Source organism: Cryptotermes secundus, unplaced genomic scaffold (genome assembly GCF_002891405.2).
Source record: "Cryptotermes secundus unplaced genomic scaffold, Csec_1.0 scaffold59, whole genome shotgun sequence".
In the NCBI taxonomy this organism is placed as follows: domain Eukaryota; kingdom Metazoa; phylum Arthropoda; class Insecta; order Blattodea; family Kalotermitidae; genus Cryptotermes; species Cryptotermes secundus.
In genome coordinates, this window is record NW_019738348.1 from 392984 (window position 1) to 413529 (window position 20546).

The following is a 20546-nucleotide window of genomic DNA, read 5'->3' on the forward strand; positions in this document are numbered from 1 at the left end:
TGGATTATACATTTGTAGGGAAGAAAAATAGTGGACAATTCTTGTATAGCAATGCCCCAACTTATTAATACAATACAACGAATTATCCATTTATGTTCCTTGCTTGAGATAATGCCGGCACAACTACATGTTACAACATCTAAACACAAACCTTGGATCTATTCACAGTGCCAAATTATTTGCCAACAAATTTCTGAAACACGTTTTTCCGTTCCTGGCAAATACTCTATTTAAACATTCGCGTTGTAAATAGGCAGGCAATATCGAAAGCTGAAGAATGAATGAGCTATACATTTATGTAATATTTATTACATAAATAATATTAATCTTCAGTGGCCTACGAAGCGTAAACTAATCTGTCAGGCTTTTCTAACGGTAGGTTTGTGAAACTCGGTCTCCAGTTGTAATGAATATGTGTAGACAGCAACAGCGCAAGTCTACCACACGTGGACTGGCAACAAAGCAAATCTGGAATATTATTTCCAGCTAAAATAATTATATATCTGATAAGTGTTACAGAATGCGGAAGTATGCGAGAAACCTTGCGCTAGAAATCGGATCATGTCCAAATATTTCGGCTTATTTGCAGCAAGCAAGCTCTTATTTGCACATTACTCTGAGCTCATTTGATACATTCCTTGTTGCCTTTATGGATTGTGCCATTCTTAAGCTATTCTGGTTGCATATATTTGGTTGTATCATCATCTTCGTTGGTCTATCATTGTCTTTTCTTCCTTGTGGTATGAATTCCAGGCAAGATAAAGAATTATATATCCCGTTATCCTTTCCATATACCGATGACAGTGGCCGCGCGGTGAAAGGCATGAACTGTCTTCGCTCGCTCGAACGCTGTGATCGTGGGTTCAAAACCCCCTCAAGGCATAGATGTCTGTGTGTGTGTGTGTGTGTGTGTGTGAGAGAGAGAGAGAGAGAGTTTATTCTGTGTTTGTGGTGGCCTATGGGTAGATAGCAGCCATGCGACGGGCTGATTCCCCCGTCCAAGAGGTCCTACCGTCTACGTAAAAAAGATGACCAATGGACAGGTACAAGAATATCCACTGAATGGCGTTCATGCTCGCCAAATTTGAATTATCTTGATTTTTACCTGTGTGAACACCTAAAGACCCTTGTGTATTTAGCTCCTGTTGACAACGAAGAGGCACCCTGCCTTCGCACTGTGGGTACCTGTCAGACTATACCTAACTACCCCAGCATCTTTGAAAGGATGCGGCAGTCCATGATGAGAGGTGTCGAGGCGTGCATTGAATCGCATTGAGGACCTCTTGAGAACTTATTACAAATATGCTCTTTCAGCTATAGTTCTCAAATTAATTTTTTTCCGGACTCACGTTTGTATAGTCGCTTTTTCGCGTTTTGTCATGTAGAACTCGTGCTCCAAGATTGTCTGTACGTTTGAGTTACACTCTATATTTGTAAAATTGTGTTTCCAATCCTCCTCCGTGGCCTGTACTCCACAAGTGAACTATACTCACCGAGCGACCGCCGTTTGTCTGCGAAGTTAGTGCCAACTTTAGCGGATAGAGGGTGTTGCGTGCTCAGCCCAACGAATCCCCACGGCCGTTAATCTCGGTTTCGTAGACCGGTTGTGTTTCCAATAAAGACTTAAAAAGAACTACAGCTTGCATTCAAAACTGCAACTTTTAAACACGAGTTGTTTAAACGAACACAGTGAAGATCCCGAATTTAGTGTGATGATGAGTCTATAAACACAGCGGGGAATGCTTAACTTGAAAATAACATAAAACAAAAAAATGAATAGGAACAGAGAAACTGAATTCAGAGCCATGCTGCTATCACTGATATCTGAAATCATCAACGCGTTGTTTGAAAGAGTAGGGTCAGCATTACGTGTGTATTTCTGCTAGCTTACCTGAAGAATGTCTCCTATTTACTGATCACTACTTCATAGTACACGTTCGTACAGTTCTCGCGAAAAATCTGAATAACTATTTAGTTTCCATGTAGTTAATAAAACATTCAGGAGGTATTTCAAGGAAATAGCGGCTGCGGTCTAGACAACCGAGATTAACGGCCGTGGGGATCCGTTGCGCTCGACAAACGGAGGTCGCTCGGTCGGTATAGTTCGCTTGCGGATTACAGGTCATGGAGTTACTAAAACATTTTACATTTTTCTTTATGAGTATATTTGTAAGCTAGTAGTTATTCAATATCAGTTTGCACAAAACAGACATACAATAATTCTTTAAATTGCATTTCTATTACTGTTTACAACTAAATGGGGATTCAGGGGTGTAACAGCAATAACATGAGAAAGAAAAGGCTAACTGTTCCAGGAGCATTTTGATCTCTAGTAATCCCACAAGGAATGACCTGCGACTGAATCGAGAATCGCACCAAGAGAAGTTATTACCCGACTATATTTGCACTAAATAAGGAAAATACAGGAAATGAGATATGGTGGTGTGGGAGGAACAGGTTTGCGCAGTGAGCATATGGGTCAGTGCATTCCTCCCTCCTCTCAGAGGTCATCTGTTAAAGCTCAAGTGCTTCCCCTTGCCGACGAAGAAGTTACCGCAGTTGAGTAGAATTTTCATTTGAAAAAATAAGGAGTATTTAATCACTTGACTTTTTGGAGACATTTCTAGTTTCAATAAATTTTCTGTTTTTAATATAAAGTTATCATATATCAGGCGCGTTATCTCCTGGACAGCGAACTTGTGAATGTTCTTGTTGTAAGACTGACTCATGGATGTTTTCCTGATGCAATAGTACCGCAGTGTCCTTCGGACACTCCACGCCCGGAAGCTATGTTGCTGCCTGTAATAGTTTCTATCATTCCAACACTCACCTACATAAGTATGCGTTTATGAAAAACTGTAAACTGAAAACACGGACTTTAAAACAACTTTAAATATTTCTATAACCAGAAAGGCTGCTGTAACTGATAGATGGAACATTATGTACTTGGACAATACATGTGTATTTGATATGACAACTGTTGTGATAGTGGTTTCTAAAAAGTGTTTGGTGCCTCTGAAGATGATCCAAATGGATCGAAACATGTAAGGGCAGTGGAACATCAAGTGAGAAAACTGAAATAGTCACACTGGACGGACTTCTCTTTTATAATTTTAACTGTTAGTGTGACGGACCAAAATGAAACAAATCAAATTTAACTGACAGCTGAGTTTATAGCTGATCCAATCGCATCTCATCTGCACCTGTTTGTGGAATTTTCTTGGCATTTAGGCATCCTAATATTTTGGCTTATACAGGGCAGATATGTTTGTTACCTGCTTCATGTTTATTTAATACTAGCTGTGCCCGGCCACGCCTTGCTGTGGCTCAGTCTGCCCGTTCTTCCCCAGTTTGATTTGAAATTACTCGATGCATTGCTTCCGCCCCACGAGTACGACGACCTAAGCATGTTCTTAGAAAACGGAATGAAAAACAATGAAAAATAAACTATACTTACGAAATAACTTCCACGCACGTCTCGGATACAGCGAATAAGTTATTGAACGCTCACTTTTACACCAGCGAGTACAATTATTATCACGTCCAGTATCAGCGAAAAATTCCTCAGAGCTGGACTATTATAACCCGGTTTCGGACGCAATAGAGGGCACTTTCGCCCAGGGTTCCACTTCACGTGTTCTGTGCTCGTTGCCGCAGAAATGCATTATTTCCGCTGTTTCAACAGTTCGTTGCCACGGTTATTCCAAGACAACGATGTGCTGTCTCAACAGTTCGTTGCCACGGTTATTCCAAGGCAACGATCTGTTGGTATTCGATGGACGACGTATAACACGTTACAGTATATTAATATTGAATACAATTAATACTTTTACCTGTTTTTACCTGTCACGGGTGTGACATCTACATAGCAGGTATATAAAACCATGCGCGTATTCGAATGCAACGTTCTGTCAAAATTTCGAAGCAATCGGTGAAGAACTTTCGGAGATCTTCGACAAGAGCCAAACCACAGTTACGTTTTTATTTATATAGATTTTCTTGTTCTTTGACACTGAAGGTGGAGACGATATGTTCCGCCGAAACGTCAGTTGGCTTCCAACGGACTGCACGGCGTTATGTCCCAGAGGACATAACTCTTCTTAAACACGGTTCTAACAACCCCAATTCCTACTATATGAACATTTTCGCATGGCCACCATATTGTTGTTTGTATATTCAACGAAAATAACTAAGGGCATCCCCTGTAACAGGCAGTGGAGGCCCATAGGGTTGTGAGATGATGAGGCTCCCACATTTTCTAGACAATTGGCTCATAGATGGCGGCGACGTTGTCAGCCTTACGTGCCGGCCGCCCTTTACCCCCAGGAATATTCCTGGTACTCATTTCTGTTAGAGGCTGAATCAACCCCAGGACCATAGTGCGGCTGGAAGGATTAGGTAAATTGAAAAATCCACTCATCGGGATTCGATCTCGCGACCTTCCGGCTTGTAACATAGTGCCTCAACCAACTACACTACCGCGTGCCCCCAAATTCAATAAACACCTAAACAGAATTTTCGAATTTTTCGAAGATTTCTCGTTAGATCTAACATTAAGCATTGCTATATATGTGGTCTCCAACAACAAAACGTTAGACCAGATTTCGTTAAAATCGCACCAGTGGTTCAGACGTTAGAATGGAGACACACAGGTCATAAGCCGAACTATTTTTCCCCAAAGATGAAAAGTAGGCTAATACAATTACGTCATTGTCGTAATATAAAGTAAAATAAAAGTAAAGCTATCCATGTACCAGGCCGTGAAGGCCCATAGAGTTGTGAGACGTAGAGGGTCCCACATTACCTAGACAATCGGCTCACAGATGGCGCTAAGCATTCTGTACAAAACTTAATTTTGCTGACGCTTCTGCTTCTATGTATGAGTTCTTGTGAAGTCACCATTAAAGCTATTACTTGGAAGCGAAACTCTGATTACGTTTCTGAACAAGGTTCAAAGCTCTTACTTCAATGAAGTAACATAAAATTTATGGCTGCAATGACAGTCATTTTTCCTGTGATATTATTGCTTCACGCGATGCAATTTCATTATACTGTTGGAGGTGTGATCCTTAATCTTTCCGGTTGTGTATGCCTTATCTGTCGTAACAAGCAGCACTTCAAAGTCATGCATGACAGGTACTTTTAACTGCAACAATCAATATTCATCGGTCCTAGTCATACTGCATAGATGGATGTCATCAATACAGATTCATTTTGTACAATGAAACTTTATGAAGCTAAAATGACATTAAACAGATTTTTATCGTCATCTTTAGGTATAACATATACTTAATATACAACAGGTACAGCCATTGCTCAATTAATATAGTTTATATAGGTTTCTACGCGTAACTGGAGGTTCTGTATCGCGCTGTTCTATACATGAGGCATATACCTGAGCAAGGAAATGCTTTTTTACATTAAAACCAGAAGCAACACGGATTACGGTTCCCATTAGCGCGGTGTGTAATTGGTTTGTCTTCGGTGTGCATAGCTAAAACACACTGAATGGAACAGCGTTTTGTTGTGAACTTCAAGGCCGTGGGTTTCCCAGCTTGTATTGCGAGGCTGAACGGCGCAAGGATTGTTACACGGAGAGAAATCATTACAAAATCTAAAGTGATATTGTCTTTATACAGAGGAAACGTGTCTAATTTATGTTACTTTTTTAAAAAGTAGCCATACCATCAACATGCAACATTTTGATCCTAATTAAATTTGTAACTACATTGGTCGTTATTTAACACAGTAAAGTAGGTCGCGCCATATCTCAAGCGGTTAGTCGCTGGCTTCCCACCACGGCGGCCCGGTTTCGATGCTGGGTCTCTTCAATTGGGATTTGTGGTGGACAAAGTGGCGCTGGGGCGGGTTTTCCCCGAGTACTTTGGTTTCCCCTGCCAATCTTCATTCCACCAAATTCTCCATCATCATAATCACCCAGGGCAGGTACAATAGGCCAATCAGTGGTCGCCGTGCCGAATGGACCCAGCTGGACTCCATCCCCCACTAAGCGAATTAAAAAAAAAGAAAAGTAAAATCTGGTAACATGAGTTATTCAACGGCGTATTGGAGGAAAAATTATTAAATCCATAGTCCTAAGTGGACCATAGTAGGAAACCATATATTTCTTTTTCAATGGCTCTTCTAACCCATTCACGGCCCAAGCTCCTTGTTCAGTTCCGTAATCATTTGCACAGACGGTAGGATTCCTTGGGCGAGTGATCAGTCCGTCGTAATGCCGCTACCTAAACACAGGACAACACAAACACAGAATAAACGCATACACACACACCAAACATCCATGCCTTGAATAGGATTCGAACTCATGATCCCATCGTCCGAGCGAGCGAAAACAGTATGCCTTAGACCGTGCGGCTACTGTGACCGGTGATTAGGAAACCATATAGCGCTTAATACGTTTAGAGAATTCGCTTCCAGATATATTTTAATCACGAATTTTCGAAATAATTGAATATAAAATAGTTATTCCTAAAAATTAGTCAAAATAAAATATTTCGAGAGCTGTATATGACTCGCGAGCTACTGTAATATGTATAAATCCGTCACTTTTTTTTAATTCGCTTAGTTGGGGGTGGAGTCCAACTGGGTCCACTCGGCACGGCGGCCACTTATTAGCCTGTTGTAGCCTGCCCCGGGTGATTATGATGATGGAGAATTTGGTGGAATGAAGATTGACAGGGGAAACCGAAGTACTCGGAGAAAACCCGCCCCAGCGCCACTTTGTCCACCATGAATCCCACTTGGCCAGACCCGGGATTGAACCCGGGCCTCCGCGGTGGGAAGCCAGCGACTAACCGCTTGAGCTATGGCGCGGCCTAACCCGTCACTTGCAGTACTAACAAATGTTTTTCAACATTAAATATGGCAAATTAATTCAAAGTAGCAGCATGTGAGAATATAACCCGGCCCGTATCAGGGTTTTACAGGAAGGTCATCGTAAGCACGTGGAAGTCGGAAAATGTACAGGTGTTGCAACAAGAATTATACATGAGCGAACATGAGCAAGTAATTATGTTGCATGGAAGATGTTTCGTACTTTAAGATAATTATTTGTGATGTTGATCAGCGCCAATGTATTACCGACTGCACCTGCAGATAGTCTAATGTTTTGAAGTCCTTTATAATTGGATTTGACAGTTCTATTAAATCTCCATTCCAAGCAGAAATGATAGAATTAACAGAAGCAAACGCCCGGTTCTGCAACGTTCTGGGACAATTGTTTCTTTGTTACCATGTCCGCTGTCCTTGGATCAATTTCAGAGTAAAATACCGCGTAATAAGCATTTCTTGTGCCAAAATACTTGCATGTTACGAGCGTCAAGAATTATGTGCTTTGATGAACGTCACAAATAGACTTGGTAGATAAGTTAAAATCCAGATAATTCAATGAACACATTTCTTAAAATTTTTTTCAGGACCTTCTTCTATGTTGCCATATTATCCTGTACAGCCCCCTTCAGTGTAAGGCCAAAATATATGAAGTCGCATGGTGTGGTGACCTTGCACTTTGCGTGAGCCCACAAGAGCTGTCTGTGTGGAATTAAGAGAAGGACCTCTCTAATTATGGCGCTCATGGGCCAGAGTGTTGCTTTAGTAATTGTTAAAGGTTAACAGAGGATGTGGAATTGTTCCAATAACTGTCTATTTATACAACTAACTGATCGCTGTAGTTGCACAATCTTAGGTCACCTCGATGCTGGAATCATGAATCTACGTCTCGCTCGGGGCATGAATGTTCATACGCGTATTTTGTATTGTCCTTCGATGGTGGGCACCTGACTTAGGGATTTATAAAGCCTCTACAGCAGATGAGGTTGAGGTTAGACTCGGACTGCAACGCCAAGTAAATGCGACGTGAAAGTGAAAGACATACGGGTGTTTGTCTTCAAGCTCGAGACAATGTATTTAACGACACTGCGTCAGCTACAGATTATCTGTGTGTTCCAGCGTTGGTCACATGTATAAATAGTGACTTCTACAGACCACACAAGAGGTTGTGAACGTACAATAATTGCAAAATTAATTTAATTACATACGGCACTGTTGCTGGGCACGCGGTAGCATAGTTAATTGAGGCACTATGCTATAAACCGGAAGGTCGCGGATTCGATTCCGATGGAGTCATTGGATTTTTTTCAATTTACCTAATCCTTCCAGCAGGAGTATGACCCTGGGGTCTACTGAGCCTATAACAGAAATGATTACCAGTAATCTTCCTGGGGCTAAAGGGCGGCCGGCACGTAAGGCTGGCAAATTTACCGCAATCTGTGAGCCGATCGTCTAGAAGATATGGGATCCTCGACGTCTCACAGGCCTATTGGTCTCCACGGCTTGCTACAGGGATAGCTTTACCTTTACCTTACGGGGCTGTTGTAGTTACAGATCTTGTAAACATTTATGAAACAAATTACGGTTTGAAAAAAACATAAGAATTAAAGAGACACATAAATAGAAGGGAGTACTTTTTTTTCATTTCATGCATCCTGTTGTGTTACAGTATACAACTTCTTTATTACAACCGTCACAACACAACAAATATCAAGTTCAGTGCATAGTTTCGGCTATCAATAGCCATCATCAGGCAAATACACGGTTAACATATATACACCACTGAACTGCAATACTAGTAACATGTTTTATACATATTCTGATTTATTGTATTCTTACGTCAAGTGTTCTATATAATTAATAATATTGTATCCTGTTTTACTAGTACTGCAGTTCAGTTGTGTATACTGTATGTTAACCGTGTATTTGCCTGATGATGGCTACTGATAGCCGAAACATGTAGCAGAGCCGAAACTAGGCACTGAACGTGATATTTGTTGTGTTGTGACGGTTGTAATAAAGAGGTTGTAGAATGGAGTAGGGCATGCCAATGGAGAGCAAACGGAGAATCATTTTTTTCTTTTTTTTTCCCCTTGGCACTACAGCCCCAGTGGGCCTAGGCCTACCTCCATGAACTTCTCCGTTCACTTCGATTTTTCTAGATCTTACACATTCGGTAGGACTCCTTGGGCGTGTCGTCAGCTCTTCGCAAGGCCTCTACCTGTACACAGACACAGAAAAACGCATGCAAACATTCATAAACATTCATGCCCTGAGTGGGAATCGAACCCACGATCCCGGTTTCCAAGAGAGCGAAGACAGTACATGCCTTAGACAGCTCGGCTACCGTGACCGGCCGGAGAATCTTTACGAACTGCAAAGCTCTGGTAGTCACAAAGATACACGGGTAGGAATTGCATTTACGTCACTCACACTCTTAACTGGATATCAAGTCGTACCATTCTTCAGCTTCATGCTACTGATCCTGAAAACTAAAAACAGGTCGCATCTGTACCTCGCAAATATGTTCTGTTCTCTGCATTTTCACACTTCAAGAGTTTCCTAGCTTCCTTTAGTTCATTAAATTAACTGATCAGCAGAATCTCACAATTAACACAAATTGCAATATCTGTCTTGCCCCGAAAAAAAAAATTAAGTAGGCTTCTCTTAATGTTGTCGAATAGCGTCACGCAAAAACCAGTCCCTTTGCAACCATTTCGCACAGTATGCTGTCCATATCGTGAACTTCAGTGAAGTCCCATGTGCCCAAGCATATTGTCATGAAGGTCTACAGGACCAACAGAATGGAACATAGGTCTTGGGTGGAACTGCACGACTCCCAGAGTCCTGAGACAGTAAGATATGGTCGTGAGTCCAACGGAATTCGGAATGAAGAACGACTGTGTTGGCGAAGGCCAGCAACAATTTACAAGGGGCAGTGTCAGAAAATAACGTGTTGTACATTTCCACTCTCTGCATTCAATGTATGTGATGGAAAACTTCATAACCCAGCTGCGTTAGCCCATTTATCCCACTGGGCAGGAAGACGGGCCAGCCAGATTGGACTCTAAGATTAGTCACGGTCGACCATCTTGAAACTGGCTTGAGCACTTCCGGTTCACACTTGCACGAACAACGTATACTCTTTCGCGTGTAATTGAATTTATGGAAAGCCACAAATGCCGAGCGGTCAGACTGTAATATAATTGCTTCTTCGTCCACTTGAACCTCACATCATATGGATCATGAGGATCATGAGCCCCAGTGGGAGCGGATAGTAGGCATCTGCCCCATCCCCCGGATAACTTGAAGTAACTAATATTGTAAAAGGATTGAACAAATATAAAATATTAGTTTGATTTGATTCATTCTGGTCCGTCACACAATATTACAAAAGGTTTATTAAGTCCGTCTAGTGTGACTGATCAGTCACATTGGAAGGAATTAATAAAACTTGTGTAACAAAATATTAATAACAACAATTAAAGTATTACGAAATGATTTTTTTTTCTATTCCGAACACTATAGGACAATCAACAAAAATAGTCTTACATGGATTAAACGTAAAGTTATAGGCAAATTATCGGGCTGCACTCTTGGAAAACTGGTAATCCCCTCCCCCACCCCCAGAAAAATTCCTTACTGCGTCCATGAAATATATATGTAAGTACCAGTAACCGCATTTATGGGTGACAGTCTATATAACGATTGTCAGAATTTGTAATTGCTGTGTTTTTTACGCTGCCGAACAACTTCTGTTTAATGAGGAAATATTGTGCTGGTCTTCTGTTTTTCATACGATCTCACTTCCGTAAAAATCTTCCAGGGTAACGCAGTTTATCTTTGCGGTTTATATTCGCGTGTTTAAGTTTTCCATGTGCAACATGTCAACTGCTGAAATAAGTACCGTATTTACGCATGTAAAGGCCGCACATTTTTTGCCAAAAATTCAAGAGGAAAACTGGGATGCGGCTTATATTCGAAATATTCGAAATCACACTTCATTTTAAAAAAATTATATTCATAATTAGTAATACAGGGTGCAATACTCCTGAAATAATATTCCAAAAAAAAATATTTTTTCTATAATTTCTGTCTGAAAATTGTGCTACGGCCTATACACGCACGCGGCCTATACATGCGTAAATACGGTATTTCAGAACATCAATCCCGTATAATTCTTGTTGTATAACTGCCTCTATTATAGATCCATATCTATTCCTGTAGACTCCTCCCTGAACGAAGGGCTGAAAACGGAGCAAGTTGGCTCAAGCAGCAACGATTCTGACTTGCATTTAAAAGGTCTCCGGTTCGAATGTCGGCCTAGGCACCGACTATCCTGACTGAGATTTTCGTGATTCCCTCAGTACCTGCAGGCTAATTCCGGGATAATGCATTAAACTGGGCCACGACTGCTTGCTTTCAAATCATTTCTAATTCATCATTCATTATCATCCAACATTCGACTTCATGCAGGCTGAGCTAATTTCAGCGTCGTTATATAAAGAACAAATAAATAAATAAAAGTTACTGATGGTGGGTATGCATGTATATTAGTCGTAATTATACAAAATGTAAATATAAAGTAATATCAACTCTGATCATCGTCGGGCAGGAATCTCATGAAATGTAAACATATCAGTATTGCTCTGTTTTTTTAGTAAAGAGACATATCACCGTAATTATGTACAAATTTCCTAATCGAACATGGTTAACGATAGTATGGGTAGCATGGCAGTTGGCCAGCTGATACGATGATAAGCATTTCAACAGAAAACGTTACGTAATGATCAGCTGTGCTTTTCTGTAATTCTGCGCATGCGCGATGCTGACCCAGATGTCGCTTGTGTAGGAACGGTATCGGCTATGGCGGAAGGTGCAAGGTTGTGTACGAAGAACCGGAGAAGGTAGTAGACATGTCGGAACATCAGAGAGACCGGCTTGGCCAATGGACCTTCGACGAAGAAACTGGAGACAATGTGTGCCCCTCAACTGTACGAGGTCTCGACCATCTGCGGGATCCACGCCTCAACAAGGTAAATCCTGTAACATGTTTTTAGGTATAATGACAGCCGGAAGTAGTGATTGGGTCGTTACTAAGCGGCAGTTCTTGGTCTCAAGCGTTGATACTTGGCCGTATAATTGGTAGGAAATGCGTGTTTCGTATGGCAACAATGAAATCGAACATAATGGGCTCTTAAAATATTTTCACACACATCAGCAAACATCCAAAATAAACTGAAGTCAGTAACAATGTTGTGACACCCCGCAACGTAGTTGGTTGAGGCACTATGCTACAAGCTAGAAGGTCGTGGGTTCGATTTCCAGTAAGGTTATTGGATTTTTCAATTGACCAAATCCTAACAGCCGCACTATGGCTCAGAGGTCTACAGAAATGAGTACCAGGAATCTTCCTGCGGTTAACGGGCGGCCGGCGCGTAAAGCTGACAACCTTATCGTCATCTGTGAATCAGTTGCCTGGAAAATGTGGTAGCCTCGACGTCTCACAATCCTATGGACCTCTATGGCCCTTTACAGGGATAGCCTTACCTATTTTTACCAGTGACATTGTTGGAAGAAGTGCGTAAATAAATAAATTAAATGTTAACAATAAATAGCAATGTGTTCCATTCATGCGTATTTTCAAGAAGCCATAAGAGAAACTGGGGGTGTTGGCACGCAGTGGGTAATGGTACACACGTCAATTTTTAGGTTCCAAGAACTCTACATTGCACTGTAATGTATCAGAATCTTCCAATAATTTGTGTTGTCAGTTGAACTTCTAAGGGATTGCACGCCGTTTATGCCCAGTTTTATGTTTTTGCGGTTCGTGTTGTAATGAAAACCTCAAATAAGATCTTCGATAAAAAATCAAGAGGTATTAAGTATCACGAAAGCAAATGTTATGTAGATGTAGTGTGTTCTATTGACTAATAATTTCATCTTAATTTGTTAGTTTTCAGTTGTTGCATGCACATGTAAAGGTCGAATTCAATTAATGGCGTCACGAGGGTAGTTGTAATCTGCAGATAATGAGGCAAGTTTCAAGTGCCGTTTTTGTGCATGAAGTGCGCCAAGTGTATTGTCTTTGGTGAACAGCTTTGTCATTAAATTAGAGGCAGACTTAAACGACAGTACTATTCATTTATTGCTTTATATATTCTATCGGCTTTTTGGGGGGCTTTTTAACATATATTCCCTCCTACTTATTAGAAATTTAAACTGTAGCTAGATGTATTGATTTCAGTTCCTTCTAGATTATTATTATTATGTTCTTATATTGTATCATTTTGAAACATGCAGCCTGTTTCAGCCAAAATATTGTCACGTGACCGGGATTCCGTTACAAGTAATAATGGGCTCTGGATTGGATGATTGGATTTATTGACGCCTTCTTTTACAATCACTCTTAATTGTAATCAGTTATAACAGCTCACAATCTATGACTGTCTTAGACTGGCTCCATTCCTTACTGGACTACGAGTGTCTTCTCTTCCACTGTGACTGACTTGGTTCTGATTTACGAATCGGTCACTTCTTCAACTTCCGTTATCCGCTGGTTATTATTTTGTTATTGCTAGTGGGGTGGGACTAAGTCCCTTGTACTGCGGCCACTTCTGGCCTATTGTACCAGCCCCAGATGATAGGTGAGGGTGATTGTGGAGCAATTGGTGCAATGAAGATTGGCAGGGGAAATTGAAGTACTCGGAGAAAACCTGCTCCAGCGCAACTTTGTCCACCACAAATCCCACTTGACCAGACCGAGGATCGAACCCGGGTCGCCGCGGTGGGAAGCCAGCGACTAACCGCTTGAGCTATGGCGCGGCCTAGAGATCCCCTTGGAAAGCAGTCACTTAGAAGGCCGGTAGGGAGTTGGGTGGGTAATCTAAACAGTAACAATAACAGTAACAGTAACAGTAACAGTAACAGTAAAAAATTAAACATGGTACCGTGCATGTAAATTACATATTAAAATTTCCCAACAGAGCTCTAGGTAAGCTGTCAGTAATTCTGCTTCCGCAACACATATCTGATCTCATGATCTTGCTTTTCTCGGCCGTTCGCAATCTTATCCTTCCTTCTCGCTCACTCCAGAGGCCCCCAGTAAAGTAATAGGGCTATCATCCTACAGGCCGACTTCTCTGGGCCCCTGTTTTGTTTTGCTTGCCACAATTTGCAAACAGCCTCCCTTACTCTAACTCAATGTAGCCATGACTAAGCGCTATTTCTATATCGTTATGATTCAGCATGATAAATTACATGCACAAGGATTTCTTTCTGTAGGTCGAACGAATGTCACAGAATATGTACGAGTCTTAGAAAACGTGTAAAATATTCATGACGTCTTTGTCTTCCATAAAACACGAGCTGTGACTTTAAACTACGCTAGCGTGTGTAAACGTTGTCGTCGTCAACTCTGAGAATAATGTGTTGTTACTACAGAAATTCTATAACTGTACTTGTAGTCCAGAACCTTTTGTCTTCTCGTCTGCTGTCCAAGAACATAAAAATTATGATATACAAAACTATAATTTTGCCTGTGGTTCTGTATGGGTGTGAAATTTGGTCTCTGACATTAAGGGAGGAACATAGACTGAGGGTGTTTGAAAACAGGGCGCTGAAGAGAATATTTGGACCGAAGAGGGATGAAGTGAGAGGAGGTTGGAGAAAATTGCATAACGAGAAGCTTCATAACTTGTACTCTTCTCCAAGCATAATTAGAATAATGAAGTCAAGGAGAATGAGGTGGACATGTAGCACGAATGGGGGAGAAGAGGAATGCATATAGCATATTGGTAGGAAAGCCAGAAGGAAAGAGACCACTGCGAGAACCAAAATATAGGTGGGTGAACAATATTAAAATTGATCTTATAGTTAGGATTGGGTGGTATGGACTGGATTAATCTGGCTCAGGATAGGGACCACTGGAGGGTTCTTGTGAACACGGGAATGAACCTTCGGGTTCCATAATATGCTGGGAAATTCTTAAGTAGCTGCAGATTTGGCTGCTCATCAAGAAGGACTGAGCTCCATAAGTAAGTAAGTACCTGAATAATAAGATGGATTCAGTCAGTCGTACACAAGAGACGATGGCTGTGCGGCAGAATCCTTGATAAGCTGACAGCTGTCCATTTATGCGAGACATTCCTCCCCCTATATGGAACTCGAAATTTGGTATGTCACTGGATACCACCCCGAGCACGATGGATTCTTTCTACGTCCACATAACAAATTTGTCATTATTATATTTCCTTTATATTTGCTTTATTATAATCTCTGTGTGTCCTTTGTACAACTGTCTCAAAGTGACACTGTACTGGTGTAAATACTTTATTCCTAATTACGCGTACGTATCAGATCATTACTAGCTGAAGAAGGAGGCATCATTAAGACTTTGCCTCAAATAAGACACTGCACCATAGAAAGAGAAGGCCACACGCGTACTTTTCATGTGGCGTGATTTCTGTTAATTATCCATAAATTTATGAAATTAACGTATTGTGACGAATATGAACATTGCTGGGCAACGGTTTGGTGAGCACGTCCACGCGGCAACGAATAGTCACGGAATTAACACACGTTGCTACGAATGTAGATCCTTGCAGACCAATTCAGTACAAGGCACGTTCCCGTGACAGCCAGGCGACAGACATTCTCCGTGGTTACTGATAGACTGTATAAGGAGCCATGTAAAGAAAAGAGATTCATTCATAAGGGAGTTCTATGATTCAGTCGTAAGAGCGGTTAGTGTTAACCAGCGGAAACGGAAGCTGAAGAAGTGACCGATTCGTAATCACAACCAAGTCAGTCACGGCAGAAGAAAAGACACTCATAGTCCTGTAAGGAATGGAGCGGGTCTTAGACAGTCATTGTGAGCTGTTATAATTGATTGTAATTGTAATTGTAATTGTAATAAGGTGCCAATAAATGCAACCCAGAGTCCGTTATTATTCGTCACGGAACCCCGGACACGTCACAGTATTATATAATGTTATATAACATTTATGGAAACAAGGAGAGCTAAGCCAGCCAGACATATTTAGTTGATAAATGGAGCAAAGTTGTAGTTTTAATCACGATATAATATTGGCACTGTGTCAAAGTAACCTTGATCTTATGGTAAAAGTTTTGCAATATTACGACGTCAAATTAAAACAAAAATGTGCAGTAAATCGTAATGTAAATTTCTGTAACGATCAGCGGATATTTTTCTGGACGTCACTGTATAATGATCATTTTTCTGCATTGCATTCGGCAGGTACCCAGTTCAAATCTTTTCTGAAGCAATGCCTATCCTGACCGAGATGAATGGCTGTTTTCATTAGTCTGATCAGGGGAACACCGAGATGCTACTTTCAAACAAGTCAACCATCTTTTCTGTTTCGTCATAAATAATATTCCTCTTGCATCATTTGGCGGTTAACCCTTTAGAAAGCAATCATTTCTAAGAGGAAAGAATGAAGGAAATGTATAACATCATATGGAAATAGTGAAGGTCTGAACTGAATTCACATGGCATAGGATGGTTTCCAGCGGTGGGCTTTAGTATTAGCGACCTCGAATCTTGGGAGTTCTGTGGTCGAAAATAGCGCGTCGGCCATGACACAGAGGAAGACCCGCCCCAAAACTCTTAAAGAATTTCCTCTTTCAGCTGACATGTCAAGTATCCAATTCAGTCCACTCGTCCGTCCCACAAGTGCAGTACGCAACTTGGGCGGCAGAAATATTGAACTGTGACTTCTCTTCAGACCTCGATTCTAAATATAAACTAACAGATGTTGCTGTGCATATTGAAAGACGCGAAAATGGAATACGTTCTTCAACTCAGTAACTTTCTCATCTGTAACAAACCGTAATAATGGTAAAAATTTAGTACTTCGTGCTTACGAGACAGAACAAGAGCCATGCAAGAGACAAAATCGGGCATTAAATTAAAGAAAATGAGGACGAACTGAATATTATAAGACATCCTTTGCAATCGAAATTCGGTATGTCTGAAGAGGGGACTGTGTAAACACAAAATTACAACAGGCCGTCGGCAGATAACTGTGTACGGTCTTCAACCGAGGTCAAGTTTGGCCGCAGGTTCTCATCCAGGGAAATATTTCCCTTGATTATGCAACTACGGAAAATCCAGTAAAACGCTCTGAGATGTATTTCATTGCTGCATAAACTGAGGCTGCATTTGGACATCCAGAATTCATGGGTTTTCATATCTTTAATTTACGATACTTTCTTCACTATTTCAATATTGATGAATTTAACACCCGCTCCTCTGTACCAAGGCACATCCATCTGTGCATATTTCAACTGTACTCTCTAGTACCATTAAATATGATAAGTAATATGAGATAAACAATGGCCGGAATGTGCCACAAACTGTCGACACTCGTTGCCTGTCATTTTGCACACTTCACTTGTGCTATAGGTGCACATATAATTGTACTACGGGTGTTCTACACAGTGGGAAATAATTTTTCTTATAAAAAAAAGTAAAAGTAAAGCTATCCCTGTAACAGGCAGTGAAGGCCCATAGGGTTGTGAGACGTTGAGGGTCCCACATTATCTAGATAATCGGCTCAAAGATGGCGGTAAGGTTCTCACCTTACGCGCCGACCGCTCTTTACTCCCCAGGAAAATTGTTTAATTAATTCCTAATACTCGTTTCTTTAAGAGGCTGATTCAACCTCAGGGTCCTAGTGCGGCTGGAAGGATTAGGTCAATTGAAAAAAATATAGTGATCTCATCGGGACTTGAAACCGCGACCTTGCAGCTTGTAGCATAGCCCTTCACCCAACTACGCAACTGCTCTTATATTTGGTTAAATATTTATCCTGCTGCAAGAATTTCTAAATAAAAATTGTAGATCCTAAAGTAAAGTTGTCCCTGTGCTTAACTAATTCAACACTACGCCGTGAAGGCATATAAGGGAGTGTATATAGATCCACATTTTCTTGATCTCGGCACTAGCTGGAGGTGAGTGGCCAGCTTCACGCCCCGGCCGCTTAACCCCTGGGGAAAGAGCCCCCAGTACCCATTGGATAGGAGACCCCAGAGCCGGTCTGGACGACTTAGAGAAAAGAAAATTCTTGACCCTAACGGGACTTAAACTCCGACCTCTCGGTCGTCCACCCCGTAGCAGTCGCTATATCGACTGAGCTATCCCGGATCCCAGAGCCTAATATGGTATTTTTTATTTTATGAGCCATATTTTCTGCGCATTCAGCCGTTTCTGAAGAGAGAACTGATAATGCTGTATGTATGACAATGTAAGGAATGTCGGTATTGAAGAGGTACGAACCAAAATTAAACTTTTTCAGTAACGTTTTGTGCAGAACCCTCCTCAGCACAAAATTTAGCTGATAGCCAGCCAATACTTCGGATATGAAACATGTGGACAGACAGATATATAGGATCTCTGCTATATGCATTCACTCTTCTCTTTGTGAGAGGAAAATATACTAAATGACATCACTGAATAATTACCTGTGAACACGTACATCCATTTGCATGCAGAAACAGTAAACGTATCTAAGATGTTCGGAAGATCTGAATGTAGGATGGCTTAAGAGGCCGAAGGTTAGTTAATTCGGATGTTACGTATTGAGACTATGTCAACTGAAAACAAAAATTGTACACTGCAGCAATGAATGAGATCATGTTCGTCGAACTGGATAGGATTGGCGAGGAAATTATCTTTTAATTCAATTCTTTGCCTTCCTTACGGATGGAATTAGTGCCAACTTTAGCGGATAGAGGATGTCGCGTGGTGAGCGCAACGAATCCTCACGGCCGTTAAGTTCGGGTTTCTAGACCGGAGCCGCTAATTTTCCATTCAATTAGCTCCTCAATTATCCTCATGAGGCTGAGTGGATCCCGTTCCAGACCCACTACTTCTCAGAAAATCTGGTAGCGCCAGGAATCGAACCCGGGACTTTTGGATATGTAGCCAGGAAATCTGACCACTAGACCACAGAGGCGGTCACTTTTCTGACAAGCGGCAGTCGCTCAGTAGCCACGGAGTTTTACGGATGGAATTAACCTCCTCAGCGACACAGAATTCGTAGGTTTTTAGACTATTGGGCGTAAGTCGGAACTATTGTGCATTTCTTACTGTATTACACCTCTAAATCAAGACTTTTTTGGGTAGATAGTCTTGAATTTGTGACAGAGTTTTACAATCGAATTCATATGACACATCTACACAAGTATGCGTTTCGAGTTCAGTGTTCAATTTCCTGCCCTTGCCAAAAATCGATCCCCGATTCTTCAGTCTTCCAGTCCGTAAGGTAGTCATTATACCGAATGAGCTTTCCAGGTTCACTGGACCATTGTAAAATTTAAAACGCGGAAACTTGACGCATTATAAACGCACGGGAAATTCGTTCTTGATACTATGATTACGTGAACTCTTGTGTTGACACATTTCTTTCAGCTTTCGCTTTCGTCTTCCCTTCTAAGAGTTTCTTGTGTTTGAAAAAAAATCGTTTCCTTCATCACTGTTCAGAACCTTCTCAAATCTCTCTTTGCGTTTAACCACACAGAATTATTTGTGCCATGTTATTTTCGGCGAGGTCATTTATGGTTATATGTACCGTAAGTTGAGACTCTGTGCTCCGAGTTCATGCTGATTAATTTCGCAATGGTAATGACATGGTGAAACCGGGTCTCAACCCCAATTTCCAATTCCATTTTCAGCAGAAGCAGTATGAAATTCATTGTATATTTTCTCTGCAGCTGAAACTACTCATACATAACACGGAAAGAAATGAGCAACTGACGGTTATTCACCGAATCGAGAAGTTCCCTGTTATGGAACAGCAAGGTCTAACCCTATTCTAAACCAGTTCACGCCAGTTCACATCTTCACAGTCTTTTAACATGAATATATGAAGATATATTTTCGAAATGGCCTCTTCCCTTGACGTTTTCTGAGTAAGATATTTATGTATCTTTTGTTTCCTACATGTGACCCTCGTTACCTCCGATTTTCATCCTTCTTTATGTCAGTTATTTTAAATAATATATTTCTGCTAGTACCCGTTTTTGGATTGGATAGGTTTCCTTCCTTTTGCCTTTTATTCCGTCAACTTTTAACCATCGTCGCAGACATCGGTCCCACCACAGACAAAAAAAATAAGAAATTTCCTGCCTTTAATGAACTCGAAGCTTCTTAGTATCTTAGTTTCACGATTAGAGGAAATTATAATTGCTAATTTTATGACCAAAGGATATCATATATTTTTCAAGGGTGTTAATGTATGTATTTTTTTCAATATCTCATTCTTGCACAGAATCAGTATCAGAATAAAGTAATTTACAGCCTTCAGCAGACTTTACAACACAAAACATTTATATCATCAACAAATAATAGAAAGCAGGAGTACTTAATTTTGGCACGTATATCGTTAATAAAAGTACTGAACAAAGAGGTCCCGACGAAGCCTCGTGTCACTTTTGAAAACAGAGGAAGAGGCGAAGAACGCTTCCCTAAAATGCCAACAGAAGAAAATCTGGACGATAAATAACTTTGAACCCAAGGAATACAACGTTCTAAGAGTTATGTTTATGTAACACAAGAATACGAAGGACTTTATCACAAACTTTGGGGTGATAAAAATAATTGCGATCAGTCTGGCCTTGTCAACTAACAGGCAGTTTAAACAAGTAACTAAACTGGGTACAGTAGGGTTTGA

At 40.9% G+C, this 20546-nt stretch overlaps 1 protein-coding gene across 2 annotated transcripts in view; it reads left to right on the forward strand.

Annotated features, from left to right (window-relative positions):
• The window catches only part of LOC111870706 (NADP-dependent malic enzyme), a 100927-nt gene that overhangs the window by 1543 nt on the left and 78838 nt on the right, over positions 1–20546 (forward strand). For both annotated transcript variants that reach the window (XM_023863186.2, XM_023863185.2), the window contains exon 2: positions 11702–11885. In XM_023863186.2, coding sequence (XP_023718954.1) covers positions 11702–11885 — 184 coding nt within the window. The remainder of the gene's footprint in view (positions 1–11701; positions 11886–20546) is intronic.